This window comes from Rhinolophus ferrumequinum, chromosome 11, assembly GCF_004115265.2.
Source record: "Rhinolophus ferrumequinum isolate MPI-CBG mRhiFer1 chromosome 11, mRhiFer1_v1.p, whole genome shotgun sequence".
NCBI lineage: Eukaryota > Metazoa > Chordata > Mammalia > Chiroptera > Rhinolophidae > Rhinolophus > Rhinolophus ferrumequinum.
In genome coordinates this window covers 7908299-7923014 of record NC_046294.1, presented here as the reverse complement: position 1 = coordinate 7923014, position 14716 = coordinate 7908299, and the positions used below count along the sequence as shown (strand labels likewise).

The following is a 14716-nucleotide window of genomic DNA, read 5'->3' as shown; positions in this document are numbered from 1 at the left end:
TTCCTCATTATGACAGCCTCTACAATCCACTGCCGATTTTTCTCCTTCCCAGCACTGTGACAGCATACCGGACACAGTAAGGAGCCATCAGATGCTTTAGTGTTCTTCTTCAGGAGTCTGAGTATGTTGCGGTTTATACCCTCAACAGAGCCCAGGTAAATCCAGGTATCTGACATCTTGGCCCTGTTATGAACTGAATTGTGTCCCCCTAAATTCATATGTTGAAGCCTCAGCCCCCAGTGTGACTGTATTTGGAGACAGGGTGTTTAAGGAGGTTAATTAATGTTAAGCGAGGTCCGAAGGGCAGGGTCCTAATCCAATATGTCTGGTGTTCTTAGAAGAAGAGGACGTTTAGACAAGCAGAGCGACTCTAGGTATGTGTGTGCTCAGAGGAAAGGGCCTGTGAGGACACAGCCAGAGAGCGGGCAGCCATCTGCAAGAGAGGGACAGGCCTCAGGAGAAACCAAACCTGCCAACATCTTGATCATGGACTTCCAGACTCCAGAACTTTCTGCTGTGTAAGTCACCCGGACTGTAGCATATTGTTATGGCAGCCAAAGCAGACTAATATAGCCCCTAAGGGTGTCACTTATATCCATCATGTAACACAGTTCCAGCCGAGAAGTATGGCAGAAAGCCCATTGTGGAAGAGGCCATTTTTGGGAAAGGTCATCTTGCCCTTTAAAAGAGATGTGTGAGGAGTAACTACCCTTTTTTGCCTTTGGATGCTGCTGCTGTGTGAGGAGGTGATACCTGTACCCCTTTTCCATCACAGGGGCGTGGCTGACCTGCTGAAGATGGCAGGGGAGACGGGTGAAGTTAACCTAGATCCATGACGATGTTGAGTGCCTGAGTCATAGAAGCCCATAAATCCTCTGGTTTGCAACATGAACCTTGTGTCTTAGTCAGCTCGGGCTGCTATAACAAAGTACCATAAACGGAGTAACTCATCAGCAACAGAACTCTATTTCTCACAGTTCTGGAGACTGAAAGTCTGAGATTGTGGTGCCAGCATGGTCGGGCTTTGCTGAGACCCTCTTCCGGCTGCAGACTGCTGACTTCACGTCGCCTCACATGGTGGAAAGAGAGAGCTGGCTCTCTGGTCTTTTCTTATAAGGACACTAATCTCATCATGAGGGCTCCACCTCGTGACCCAGTCACCTCCCAAAGGCCCCACCTCCAAATACCATCAGGTTGGGTGTTAGATTTAACATATGACTTTTGGAAGGGCACAAACATTCAGTCTATAACATTTTGATACTAATACCAGACAAAAACATGATAATAAAAGAAAACTAGAGACCAGTATCCCTTAGGAACATAAATGCAAAGTCCTTAATATAATCTTATCAAACTTAAGCCAAGAATATATAAAAATGATAATGCATCTTGATAAAGTGAGATTTATTCCAGGAATGCAAGATTGAGTTAACATTAAAAAAAAAATCAACTAATGTATCTCACTGTAGTAATAGACTTAAAAAAAAAAACTATATGATCATCTCAATAGATGTAGAAAAAGCATTTGATAAACTTCAGCATCTACAATGTCCATCATAAAATGTCGCAGCAAATTAAGAACAAAAGGGAACTCCTTCAAATTGAAAAGGCTCCATTTGGTCAAGGGCATGAGGTGAGTGTAGGAAGTCCCAGGCCAGGAACTGGGGAAATGGGTTCTGTGCAGATGGTGTGAGCTGCCTGAGTCTGCCCCAGGACTGGTACCAGTTGGGGTGTGTGCGCAGCTCGGGCAGGCCAGGGGCTGGCTCTGTTTGAGGCAGATATAGGTACTAGGTGATCTAAGCACAGCGATGAGAGACCCACAGGAGTCTGAACGTATCAGAATTGCTGGCGGGTTTTTGAGGCAGGGGTAAGGCAAGTTACGGGTTGCAAGACCCCCAGGTCTGCAGAAGCAGGGCTAGACCACATGGTCTCCCTGCTCCATCCTAGGTGCCCCTTGTTAGCTACGAGGGCAGTGCTGCCTGAGAAATAGCAGCAGGGGTGGGGCTGGTGGCCCTTGGACATCTACTGGGTCCTGCGATGGCCAAGAAATTCTTGTGGGAGCATGGGGAATGTCAGTACCGTGGGGGAACACCCAGGCTCCAGATGTCTCAGGCATGGGTGGGTTATGATATTAGGTCTGCCCAGTTCGTCCTGGGAGTTTTGCTGTCTGAGCTGCCATGAGCTGTGCCAGGGCTTTGTGGCCTTTTCGTGGGGAGCTCCAGGCCACTATCCTTTCCAGATTGCCCTGACTCAGCTCAAGCCCTAGGGTCCCTCTTGAAAGATAGTGTGCATAGCTTGGGAGGAATGGACTTTCCCTAAAGGATGAGGGGCTGCAGGGAAACGAGTAAAGGGCTGTGTACCAGCAGCTCCCCTCCCTCCTGCTGCCTGTTGGTGCTAAAAGGGCGGTTTTTCCCATGCTCCCAGGTGTTTCTGAAGTGAGCACCTTTGCTGACACAGGTGACTGGGTATCCCTGTCTTTTCCTGACTGTGACCCCTAAGCTGCCTTCCACCCCTCCTTTCACATGGTTCCTACCACGATCACTTCTTTTCTGCCTCTTAGACCTCTTGCTCTCTTTTCAGCCCAGGAGGTAGGAGAAGAAGCTGGGCCCTGGGGGTGGAAGAGGCCAAAGTCTCAGTGCCTCAAAGTCCAGGGCAGTGGAGGAGTCAGGCACACACAGTGGCCAGATTGTCTGCATTCTAATCCTGACTCCACAATTTACTAGCTGTGTGAACTTGGGCAAGTTACTTAACCACTCTGTGCCTTGATTTCCTTATCTGTAAGATAGGGGATAATAATAGCACCTATCTCTAGAACGTTACTGGGAGGAGTAAATGAATTAATAATATATGCAAAGAGCTTAGGACAGTGCCTGGCACCAAATTAGTACGCAGTGCTGGCTCTATCTGGCTGAGTTCTAACCCCACCCCTTTCCCGCCCCACACCACCCCTTTCTGTCCTCTCTCCCCTGCACCAGCCCAGGGACCACAGGAGACAGAGCAGCAAAGAAAGGCCAGGAAGTGCGGCCAGAAGGGTTAGGGTGGCAATCAGGCTGAATCTCCAGCAGTGGCAAACTGGTTTTGAGTTTGGAGTCTTCTGGAATCTAAAGAAGCAGGGGTCAGCATCCTGACGTCACAGCTGTGGTAATCCTTTTTCTCCCCCTTTGCTGCTAGAGGTTCCCATTTGCTCTCACAGAGGAGGAGGAGCCTAAAACAAAGCCTCTGATTGGTTGCTTTCATTTTAGTGCCTTTTTAATTTTCAGTCTGACAGGGAAGGGGAGGGAATAAGTATTTAAAATTCACAGAAATATTTGAATATGTTAGAGAATGAGGGAGGAAAGAAGGAACAGGGGAGGGTGTCAAGGTCTGGGATGGTTTGGAAAGTCCTGGGGGTTGAGGGTAGGGACTGGGCTATATTACCTTTTGGGCCCGAAACTGGCTGATATGTAGTGGCTGTTTAAGACAAGACAGACAAAGGGAGATGCCGCACGCAGAAAAACCTTTTAATGACGTGGTCTTGGTGAAATCTATTCAGAGAGGGGGGCCCTGGGGAGGTACTTCCCTGGACCATAGCCCCTCATGCTTGGGCTGCCATTCCCCCTTCTCCCTCCTGGTGTGGGTGGCCCGGGACCTGTAGGACCCTCATTCCTTTAGGGCTCTGTAAGGCCGCTGCTCAGGGTCCATTCTTCTCTTGTGCTGAGGCCTGGAGTGGGATCATCTGCTTCTGCTGCTCTTGCTGCTGTCGCTTCGGTTTCCCTCTCCTCCTGGGGAGCAGGAGATTGGTGACCTAGGTAAGCCGCCTCCAGGCCAGGGCTGAGAACTGGGGGGTCCCAGGGCCTCTCCACTTAGCTGTGCCCAGCTACCAACTCTCTGCCATAAATATCTATCCCTGCCTGAAGCTGGGACCCAGGAAGGATGCTAGGAGACTCAGCCAACTAGGGAAACAGGGACAAAGATCCCTGGCCTGGTAAAGGTGGCGTGGGTTTGAGTCTCAGTGCCACCCCAGTCTGGATGTGTGAGCTGGGGTAAGTCCTTCCTTCTCTCTAGGTGGGGGCTCACCTGTTTTTTATGTCCTGCACTGTGTCCGGCAGTGGTTGGCCCATGGTCTCCGGCAGGAGGACAACGACAGCGCTGGCAGCCACAGGGATGGTGCCGTAGATAAAGAGAGGCAGGGTGGGGTAGAGCTCGGAGGTCATGCTCACCAGTGGGCTCACAATGCTGCCCAGTCGGGCCGTCATGCTACCCATTCCCAGGCCTGTCTGCCTGCGGGGCCCATGGAGGGTAGATGTTGTTAGTGTCCTGGCATGAATGCTGAAGTGCTCAGGTGCCCTTGGGTGCCTCCTCTGTTCCCCATTTGATTAGTGAGCCAATTTAGCATTTGTTTGAGAGATTAAAAGAGAAAAACAAAAACAAGTTGGGAAGGCCCCGGCCACTGAATCGGGAGATTGATTTTGCTGCTGCCCTTAACTTGCTGTGCAACCTTGGGCAAGTCCCTTTCCCGTTCTGGGCCTGAGTTCCCTTAGCAGTCAGAGCAGACAGTTGAGGTAGGCCAACTGTTCTCAGATCACCTGGAAGATTTTGGAGTTACAGTTGCCCCAGCCCCACACAGACCTATTGGATTAGAATCCCCAGGGGAATGGACCTGGAAACTGCAAGTTAAGTAAGAATAGGTTAAGAACATTCTCTATGAGAGCAGAGGTTAAAAACATTGATTCGGGAGACAAACTGCTTGGATTCAAATCCAAGCTTTTTCACTTATAAGCTGTGTGACCTTGGGTATGTCACTTAACTTCTCTGGGGTTCAGTTTCTTCATGTGTAAAATGAAAATAATCGTAATACCTACCTGATAGGCTTGTTATGTGGATTAAATGAGTTGATAATTGTAAAAAGTTGAAGACAGCGCCTGGCACATAGTGAGTACCTTATACATTTGTTCTTTCCCCTGAAATCCCATGAGACCATGCCACAGTAACCATGAACCCTCAGGGTTCTCACTCCGCGTAGCTTAGGGAAGCCTGACATTTCATTGACATCTTGGGTGGATTTTGCATCCCATTCTTAAAATAGACATGAGTTTCTTGTTTCTAAATTCAAAAATACTCCCTCCACCCAATCTTGGCCCTTGGACAAACTGTGCTATGTTTATCCATACCTGGCATACCATCAAATACGGCTTCTTTCATAGGAAAATACTTCTACATTTGGGGTCTTTGGTTTCAGATGCACCACTTGGTTTATAGATGGAACTTAAGTTTGGTGTCAAATTCTAACTTGTACTTTGAAGATCAAGGTGAGGGTCTTCAATTCTTTGCCTCTGAGATATGTCTTCTTGGCTCCCTACCCTGTCCCAGTCGGTGGCTCCTTCTGAGCTCTTCTTCTAGGGTCAGGTAAGGTCTTAGTGGGCAGTCACACCTACGTTAGCCAGGCCACCAGCTGTGTATTGAGTGGCTGCTATATGCCTTGCACTGCTGGGTACTGGGAGGGGGCTTTGGGCTGGTCATACTGGACCATGCTCTGAGGTGTGACCTGAGTGCAGAGGAATGCTTCGCCCCAACATCCCCCATTAGGCTGCCACTCACCGGATCATCGTGGGGTATACCTCCCCAGTATACAGGAAGATACAATTGAAGGAGGAAGCCAGGCAGCCCTTCCCCAGCACAGCAAGGGAGGTTCGGACAATGGACTGGTCTAGAGAGAAAGGACGGGTGTTAGCAGGATCTTGGGAATGGGGGCTGGGAGGAATTGGCCCCCCTCCTTCTGAGAAGGTGGGTCATGTCTGGGGATGAGGCCATGGATGAAGGACCAACGGACTTGTGAGTGCTCACCCCGGGGCATCATCCCATTGACCAGGATACAAATGCCCGCAAGAAGAAGTGAGGCCATCTGGGCAGGCCGGCGACCCAGGGAGTTGATGACAAGGAAGCTCACGAGCTTGGCAGGCAGGTCCACAGCTCCGAAGATCACCTGGATTAGGTAGATGCTGACCCCAAAGCCCTGCAGGTCCATGACCAGCCCGTAGTAGGCAAAGCTAGTGGCAAACCTAGTGGGGAGGGATGAGGGGTATGGGGTTTATTAGGAAGGCTTCCACGTGGGCTGCTCATTCAAAATAGAGTGACCTGCACTGAGCACCCTGCTTAAGGAACTGGAATCTGCCTCAGCTCATCCTTCTTCTAACATTCAGTATCCAGTTTAAATGGTGAGGAAGTCTTGCAGCATTCCAAATTTTCAGTCTTCCGATAACAAGTGTCCTAGTGTTTTAGGAACTTTTCACTTGGTTGCTATGTAGGATTTGCATAGTTTTGGTCTTAATCATATCTACTGAAACTGGACTGAGGGAGGACAGACAGGTGGATATCCAAGCCGTATTTTTAGGGACAAGGCTTTGGGAGTGGCAATAGCCTCCCAGGACCTGTCCACGGTGCTGGGATAGGTATTGTGCTTCTTAAGGTGTCAAAAGGCCACAAAATGAAGCTCAGGTTATTGGATAGAACCTACAGCCTCGAGTAAATCCCAAGTTGGGAGCAAAGAATTCATTGGTGGGATTGTTTCCTTTGACCATGCCTTTCTTAACTGTCATGGGATTGCTATGGGATGGGATCAGGAGGGTAGCACATAAGAAGGATAATGGAGAATGTTGCCACGGGAAAGGAAGATTATTGACTGAAACCAGCCTTAGCCAAAATGTGCATTTGGGGATGAGCTGTCGGCACGTTAGTGCCTGTGCCTGCGCTGTTGGCAGGTACCATAAGGCCAGTAAACTCTCCGAATGGTTTCAAGCCAGACTGGTATCTGCCTTCATGATGTAATTGTATTGACTCTGGGGGCCACCAATCCTGAGGAAGTGTTTCTGTATTGGAATAGAGTTGATAAAAGGTGAGGAAAATGGAGGAGAGTTCGATGCCCAGTTTGAGGATTAGAACTGAACTGAGGCTGGAGGTCGTCTGCTTCTTCAAGACTCCCCCTGCTGGAGGATTTTTGCCCCTCATGGTAGCCCAGCTGACTTTCCCTCCCTCTCAGGCTTTTCCCACCCATTGCATCCCCTCTCTCCAACCAGCTGTTTGTCTCTCGGTCTGTCCTACTGGGCCTACCACAGCATGGAGAGGCAGAGGAAGAGGCGGCGAAGAGTGGGGCAGCGGAGCAGCTCCATGGCTGAGGCCTGGACTTTGCCCATGGTCAGCTCCTTCTGCAGACTGGCCCGGAGCACCTGCCAGGATGGGCAGGGTTCAGGGCCTGGACTCCCCCAGGAGCTCTTCTCAGCCTAGCCCCTTACTTAGGGAAGACCTCTGGGTCCTGGGACCTGAGTTCAGGGTTTCGGGCTGGAGCCCTGGGGGGTGTCATGGGAGATGTTGGGGGGGTCTCACCTCCATATTTAGTTTGGCCCCCTCTTCCTGCTTCCCATTGATCCGGGCCACTTTCTGTAGGGCCCTCAGAGTAAGGTCTAGCCTCCCGGAGGAGGAGTACCAGCGGGCCGATTCGATGAAGAACCTGGGAGCGGGGGTTGGGGTGAGTGTGGGTATGGCTTCAGTACCAGTCAGCTGGGCTGGGGGCAGGGGATGGGCTTGCCAGGGGCCTGTAGTGGGATTTTATTTAAGCCCCCTGCACAGGGACTTTGTCAACTCCCTTTCTCTAGGACCACAAAGCAGTGCCCAACTTGGTGACGACTCCTTCTCCCAGAAACTCAGCTCTTGGGTACTACTGGGTAAAGGGAGCAGTACAGGCAGGCTGGAGACCTGGGGGAAGCCAGAGAATTGGACTCCCTGGAGCAGCCTCAGTTTCCCCATCTATTAGACTCAGGCACTGGTCTGGGTTTGACCTTTGGACTTTGACCTTCTCTGATTCTGTGGGGTGGGAGTTTAATGAGATCTGAAGGATGTCTTGTCCCTCGCAACCCTCTGGGCTCCTGTGGCACCCTCGCCCACCCTGGGCCCCACGTACCAGGAGTAAATGAAGACGGCGAAAAACGGCACAGAGACCACCAACTGCAGTTGGCGCCAGTGGGGCACAGCATAGGCCACGCCAGCCAGCAGGAACTGGCCCAGACTGTAGGCATAGCCAATCAGGGTGCCTACATGGGCCCGCGTGTGAATGGGCATCCACTCCACATCTGGAAAGAGGGTTAGAACAGAGTGGTGCAACTTCCTGGGCTGCCAGGTCTCCATCCAAACCTTGGTCTGTCCCAAGGCTCAGTGGAAGATACATCAAATGGGGCTGGGTACCACGATAGGGGAAGCGGAAGACTCAGTGGCGGCAGGGGTGGGGAGGTGGGTTCAGAATCCCCAGGATTGTCCCCGCTACTCCCCGGCTGTGTTTTGCTCTTCTGAACTACAGTCCTGGCTAGGGTGCCCTTTGCCTTCAGAGTCTTTCTGATCACTGAGTCCATCCTCAACAGCAGCCATTTCTCGGGCCTTCCTCAGCCTGGGCCCATTCCAGCCTCAGGGGCCAGAGCAGCCTGGAGGAGGCCGCGGCTTTCCTCTGTCCTGGAGAGTCAAGGTGGGAGGGAGAGCACCTCTCTGGTGCAGTCTAAAGAGACCCAGCCCCGTCCCTGGTGGGCTCCTGGGGCAGCAGCATGGAAATAGATTGGGCTTGGGGACGGATTCTCTCGGTGTCTTGCCATGGCCCTAGCCTCGTCCTGGTTAATTCCTTTAGTTCAGAGAATCTTAAATCCTTGATTCCCTTCAGGGCTTGAAGGATGACCTTGGGTATGTCCTTTCCCTTCTCCCCAGCCTCAGGTTTCTCATCTGAGAAACATGGGGAGGGGGCGATCTATCAGGAGGGAGCACAGTGATGGCTCCTGGACAGGCCATATGCAGTCCATAAATGTGTTTGCCCTATATGACGCTGGCTTGCCCTGTGTTCAGAACATCAGAATTCATTCCCGACATTACAAACTTGGGCTATTTCACAATAATAAAAAGGAGAGGGGAGGATGTGCTAGCCCTGAGACCCCCTGCCTGGACCAGCTGAGTGGCTGTGGCCCCTCTGGATGGGTGTGACACTCCTTCAGACACAGTCCTCCCCACTCCCTAATGCATCTTGTACCCAGTATGCTCTAGTCATTTACAGGAACCGCCTGTACCTAACCGTGGAGTTTGCAAGCCCATATCTAAATGAGGGCTCAAGATGGTATGAGTCTAAGAAAAAAGCTGTTATGTTGGCGGGAAAGGCAGACCCAAAGGACAGGCCCAGGGCAGACGGCGCTCAGGAGGGGGGGCTGGGGAGAGGAGAGTGTGGAGGGACCCGCCCTGCCCTCTAGCATCCCTCACTCAGGGTCATGCTGTTGAGGATGATGCCAGCTATCGACATGCCCGAGAGGAGACGGAAGGCACAGTAGATGGGAAAGTTGGGAGCGAAGGCCGCACAGATCCCCGTCACAGCTATCTGCAGGTAGTTCAAGATCAGCACCTTCCTGCGGCCCAGCCTGTGGGGGAGGGAAGGTGTGCAGGAGGGGTCCTGAGGACTGTGGGGGGCTGGGCAGGCAGAGGAGTGCGTACCCTGGGTGAGGTCCTGGGATGGGGGTCTTTTGAGGACCTGTGAAGTATCATGAGGCTGGTGCTATAGGTCCTCAAAGCAGCCTCAGCTAGGAATGCCCACCACCCACCTACGCCCCCCTGAGCCCAACCAAGGAGCCCCCAATCCCAGCACTGACCTGTCTGCCAGGTGCCCGAACACTATGGCTCCGAGAAGCACCCCAACCATATACAAGGACTGAGCCAGTTGGCGTAAGACCCTGTGAGAGCACACGAGGTCCCACTGTGGAGAGAGGGGCACGGGTCAGGCGGACATGAGCCTGAGCTGCAGGGCAGCCCTTACCCTCCCTCAGGCTGGCCCTCTGAGGGCTGCATTCTCTTCCCCTGAGACTTCTCTTTGCTCTTTGTCTCTCTGAGACCAGGAGCTGAGAGACTGTTCTTGGCCCTGCAACTCCCACATTCACATTTCCTACAAAGGACCCCGTCTTGAACTTTCTCTGTCTTCTCACATGGCCTCTGGAGAATTTGAGACAGAGTGTGTGTGTGTGTGTGTGTGTGTGTGTGTGTGTGTGTGTGTGTGTTTCAGAGGGGAAGGCACAATCTGGATGGCACAGGGAGGGGGCCCCAGGTATCCTCACCTCAGTCACGATGGTGGAAGGGAAGGTGCTGTTGTCGTAGATCCAGCCATTGGTACAGGGCTCTGTGGCCCCCACGCCATCCGTCTCTGTGCCATTGGGAAAGGGTGGTCCCTGTTGGGGGGAGGTGAACTGGAGGCAGGACTCGGGCTGACCTTGTCTGTCCCGAGGCAGCCAGGCCTCCCCCTCCTTGCTGAGGTTGGCCTCGGCAGGTGGGCGGCAGTGGTGGGTGGGGATGGCGGCCGTGAAGTTCTGCAGGGTGTTGTGGGAGGCCATCAGGAGCATGGGGAGGAGCAGCAGAGTGACCTGGATCTGCTGGAAGCGGCCGATGCCCCCCAGCTGCTGCAGGAGGTCATTGAAGGCCATGGGGCCAGGCCCGGCTGAGTGGCTGGGGGCTGAGGACTTCTGGTCCGAACGCCTTTGTCTGTGTGTGTGTGTCTGTTTGCCGTTCTTTGCTGGAGGAGAGGGGCTGCTGTTGCTTCCTCAGCTGAGTTGCTCCTAGAGCTGAATCTGAGCTGGCCCTGTAGGGGGGACAGCAGCCTGGCCAGGTTACCCCTCCTTCCTTCTCTCTCTCCTTGTTCTATCCCTCTCTTTCCTTTGTAGCCTCTTCTCACTTGGTGGGGTCTCAGCTTTTAGGGCCTGCTATAGTCCTGACCCCTACGTGGGCACGGTTTAATCCTTGGTCTGGAGGGAAGGAGTTAAAGTGTGACTTGGTGTCAGAATGATTAACCCTCCAAGCATACGTGTGCCAGTGGAATTTCTCCAAGTGGGTATAAAGGACAGGAAAGGATGACTGAGGTGAAGGTAGTGGGAGAGGATGGACCAGGGGGACCCATTTGGGCATCTGTGGGGAGGAGAGGACAGCGTGGGACCTCGTCTTCCTTTTAATGAGAGGACTGGGTTGTGGGAAGTGTGTTGGCCTCTTAAGGGGCTTCTGTCCTTTTCAGCAGATAGGATTCTAACGGTCTGTCTTTGGGAAGCTTGCCAGAGAAAACATAAGACACGCAGTTAATTTGAATATCATACTAACAAATAAAAAAAAATTTTTTTAGTGTAAGTATGTCCTTAAAATTACATGGGATACACTTACACTAAAACATTATTTATTGATCTGAAATTAAAATTTAACTGGGCATTCTGTATTCTTATTTGCTAAAATCGGCAACCCTCATCAGTCTTCTGAGGACAGCTCACATCTTATAAGACCATAGTTTGTTTAACTGGAAGAAACAATAGAGGTCAGAGGCTGCTTTTCAAGGAGTGGGAACTAAGACCAACATCGTACATGATGTAAATGGATTCTGTCAGTGTCTCAGCTTCTACCATCTAACTTATCCTGATTCAAATCTGCCGCCCTCCCCTTTTTGCAATGAACATGAACTTATTTTACTTCTCGCCACAACTCTACATCACCTGACATTACTTATGCTCAAGGCAGTGCTGAGCTGCGATTGGGTGAGTATCTGTGGGATCTGACTGGTTGGATCATGGTTTGGGTGTGTGCCAAGAGAGCAGGTCACAGCCTCTGCTTTTCATTTGCATATTATATAAAACATGGACTCTGGAGTCAGCTTACTTGGATTCAAATCTTCATTCCATACTCACTGGCTGTGTGCCAGGGGCAGGTTGCTGAACTCCTCTGTATCTCAGTGTTTTGTTTGCAGTATGGGGGAGAATTGTCGTGTTGGCCTCATTGAGTTGTTGGAGGGTTAAATGAGCGAATATAGGTAAAGATCTTCAAGTAGCCCCTGCGCAATAGCTCAGTGATTACAAGCTGTTTTTATCATTGATTTTGGTAAAAAGATAAGAATATCATATTGACTTTAGAGAGAAAACATGCCCAAGCACATCTTATCCTAAGAAGAGTGATTCTCCACTGGGGTGATTTTGCCGTGCAGGGAACATTTGGCAGTGTCTGGAGACATTTTTGGTTGTTACCACTGCGGGTGGTAGTGCTACTGGCTTCTGGTGGGTAGAGTCCAGGGGTGCTGCTGACATCCCACAATGCACAGGACAACCAAGAATTTTCTGGATCCAAAATGTCAATAGTGCTAAGGTTGAGAAACCTCACTCTAAAAGATATCTCAGACTTATTTCGTACAGTGACCAATCTTGCTCGGCAAAAGATATTCCAGTCATGCAGGCGACTCCTACGAAAATATTTCTAAGATTCTCGTTCAAGTGGGCACACTCTTTGCAAGGTGAGGAAGAGAACTACTCTTCCATGTTCTGTTTGAGTACACAGAATAGCCTGGACTCCAAAGTGCTGTGCCACTCTTTCCTTGCCCAGACCTACCCCTGAAGGGCCCAATGGGGACCCGGTCTTCCTGTGTCTAGTCCACCGTTCTTCACCATGTTTCTAACTCGATGGCTGGGCCACCACTTGTCCTTTGTGATGTGTTTTCACTTGGGGTCTCTGACTGTCTCTCTCTGCAGTCTGGTTCTTACTGACTGACTCTCCATCCCTCTTCATCGGATGTATTGGCATACGTCTGAACATGGAGGCTAGTTTTATAGGAAATACCCCAGGCCCTGTACAAATTAACTGATACAAAGGGCCATGAGGGCAAGGAGAACTTCTCAATTCTTCTGATGGGCACAATTTCCATCTTGTGGAGGCGAAACAGTTTGATTTCTGACTTCTCTTGGAAGGAGTCAAGATGCCCGGTTGTCAAGCAGTTTACACAAATTCCACTTTTGTGTATTAAATTGGGAGGGTGTTTATTGCTTATCGAGGCCCTGGGATGCATGAGTTCCTAGACTGCTCAGACCTATTCTGTCTAACTTCAAAGCCAACCTCTTCACTGTTGCTCTAGAGGTGTGGACTGCCCAGTTAAAGAAGTCTTAGAGACCATCCGGTCTCATATGTCCAGAAGAGAAGAAGGGAGGCCCAGAGAAGGATGTGGCTCAGCCTGGTCTCCCTTCTCCCACTCATTGTTGGTTCTGGGCTGGGACCCAGTGGGCGTCCAGATGCCTGAAAACATGCTCCACGCCAAAGTATATAAGAGCCTTGTGGCCTGGGGATGTGAGGACAGCTGGACAAATACCTTGGGGCTCTGAGGCCAGTCTCCAGCCAGGACTTGGTGCCCTCATGGGGGAGTGGGCGGAGTGATGAGGGCAGCGGTGGAGGTGGTGGGTCCCTCCTTCTCTGAGCCTGTGCCCAACCCTGCCTTGGAGAAGAGTGCCCTTCCTAGTGCCTGACCAGCTTCCGGCCAGGTTGAGTCTGTAAAAGGATCAATTGGAGACTCCAGGGACTGAATTGTGGTTGGTTCCTGGGATCATCTGGTAAGCACGGGAATTCCTCACCAGCCTCCCAGCTCTTGGAGAGTTTCTCAATGGAAATGGCCACATGGCAAATGATTCGCAGAGCCAGGAACTATCCTCGAGGGACAAATGGGTCAAATCTAGGGACTTCTGATTGGCCAAGAGCCACAGAACCACGGGCAATCAGAGATTAATGCCATCATACAGGTAAAAATGTGTCATTATGAAGGTAAGGGGACTGAGGCTCAGAGCAGGCAGGGGACTTGTCCATGGTCACACAGCAAGCAATTCTGGAACTCAGCCCTCTTGATTCCATCTCTCTTTCTACCATGCTAGCAGCTCTCACATATCCCAGATTTTCTGAGACACCTGGGCTTTGCATAATTTTATTCTGTTAAATAAATGGGGTTTAAGGAATGTGACTACACGTGATTTTGATTTTTATTATTTTGACACTTTTCAAATAAATAACAGACCAAAGATAACAGTCTTGCTCAGATCACATGCCCTAAATATGAATTTGAAAAGATTGACCTGGAGAGAAGTCTGACAGACCCTGAGTGGCTGTCAGGCCCATAGCAAGATTCTGAGCAAGGAGCCAAACTATGAGCCTGGCCACCCTAGTCAGTGGATGGTGCAGAAATTAGAAGTTCATCCAAAGACTGCCATTTAAAGACTGGCCATAAGGCTAGTAACCAATGAGGTGGCTCAGCATGAGGAGTCTGCCCGAGCAAGATGCTCCATACTAATTGGCAGTTCACTGAGCCATTTGGAGGCCCTGCCCAGGCATAGAGAGATGAGAGTGGGAGAAGCAGGAAGAGCTGGAGCTGGAGAGGAATAAGGGGAGCTGGAGAGAGGGTGGGATCCAGAGGGGTTTGGGAATGACAAGAAGAATGAGCCGTGTGAAGGGTCAGTACATCCTGACTGGCCTCCCAGTTCACCAGAAGCCCTTATCACGTGACTGGGAAGTGCTTTACTGGGTACCTTCCCTTCCCTTCCTTTGTGTCTTTGCAATAAATACTCTGGAGCAGCATAGGAATGGCTAGCACATCGTGGGAGCTACCCTGAATACTGGACAGCGGAAAGGTGAGGTAGAGTAAGGTGGCTAGTGTTCCTCACGGAGCCCAGTTCCTCTCCCTCCAGGTTGAAATCCAGTCAGGCCAAGGGAGGCCCTGGGGCCCCATGGACAGCTGACTCTAATCCAGGTGCAGTGGGGATGGGATGGGGACAAGTCAAATGCTGGGCATGGAAGAAGGCCAGGGCTAAGAGAAGGTTGGTGCAGTCTAAGAACTGAAAGAAGTGGAATGAGGCTGGATTTCAGGGTGCAAGGTAGAGGGTGCTAAATACTGAAG

General features: G+C 51.1%; 1 protein-coding gene across 4 annotated transcripts; it reads right to left on the bottom strand.

The window, feature by feature from the left end:
• Window positions 1-3496: 3496 nt before the first annotated feature.
• LOC117030678 (solute carrier family 22 member 6) lies at window positions 3497-10744 on the bottom strand. Of its 4 annotated transcripts, none has more exons than XM_033120873.1 (10): window positions 10104-10744; window positions 9645-9748; window positions 9262-9416; window positions 7934-8102; window positions 7360-7483; window positions 7087-7202; window positions 5824-6038; window positions 5578-5686; window positions 4057-4260; window positions 3497-3761 (listed from the first exon to the last, which is right to left on the bottom strand). In XM_033120873.1, exons 1-10 carry the CDS (start codon window positions 10464-10466, stop codon window positions 3671-3673), a joined length of 1650 nt encoding a protein of 549 aa, XP_032976764.1. In that variant the 5' UTR covers window positions 10467-10744; the 3' UTR covers window positions 3497-3670. The 4 variants fall into 4 exon arrangements, with proteins under 4 accessions (XP_032976764.1, XP_032976765.1, XP_032976766.1 ...); XM_033120874.1 differs by having other exon boundaries at window positions 4057-4128; window positions 10104-10466; XM_033120875.1 differs by lacking the exon at window positions 7360-7483 and having other exon boundaries at window positions 9645-9725; window positions 10104-10686.
• Between the last annotated feature and the right edge of the window lie 3972 nt (window positions 10745-14716).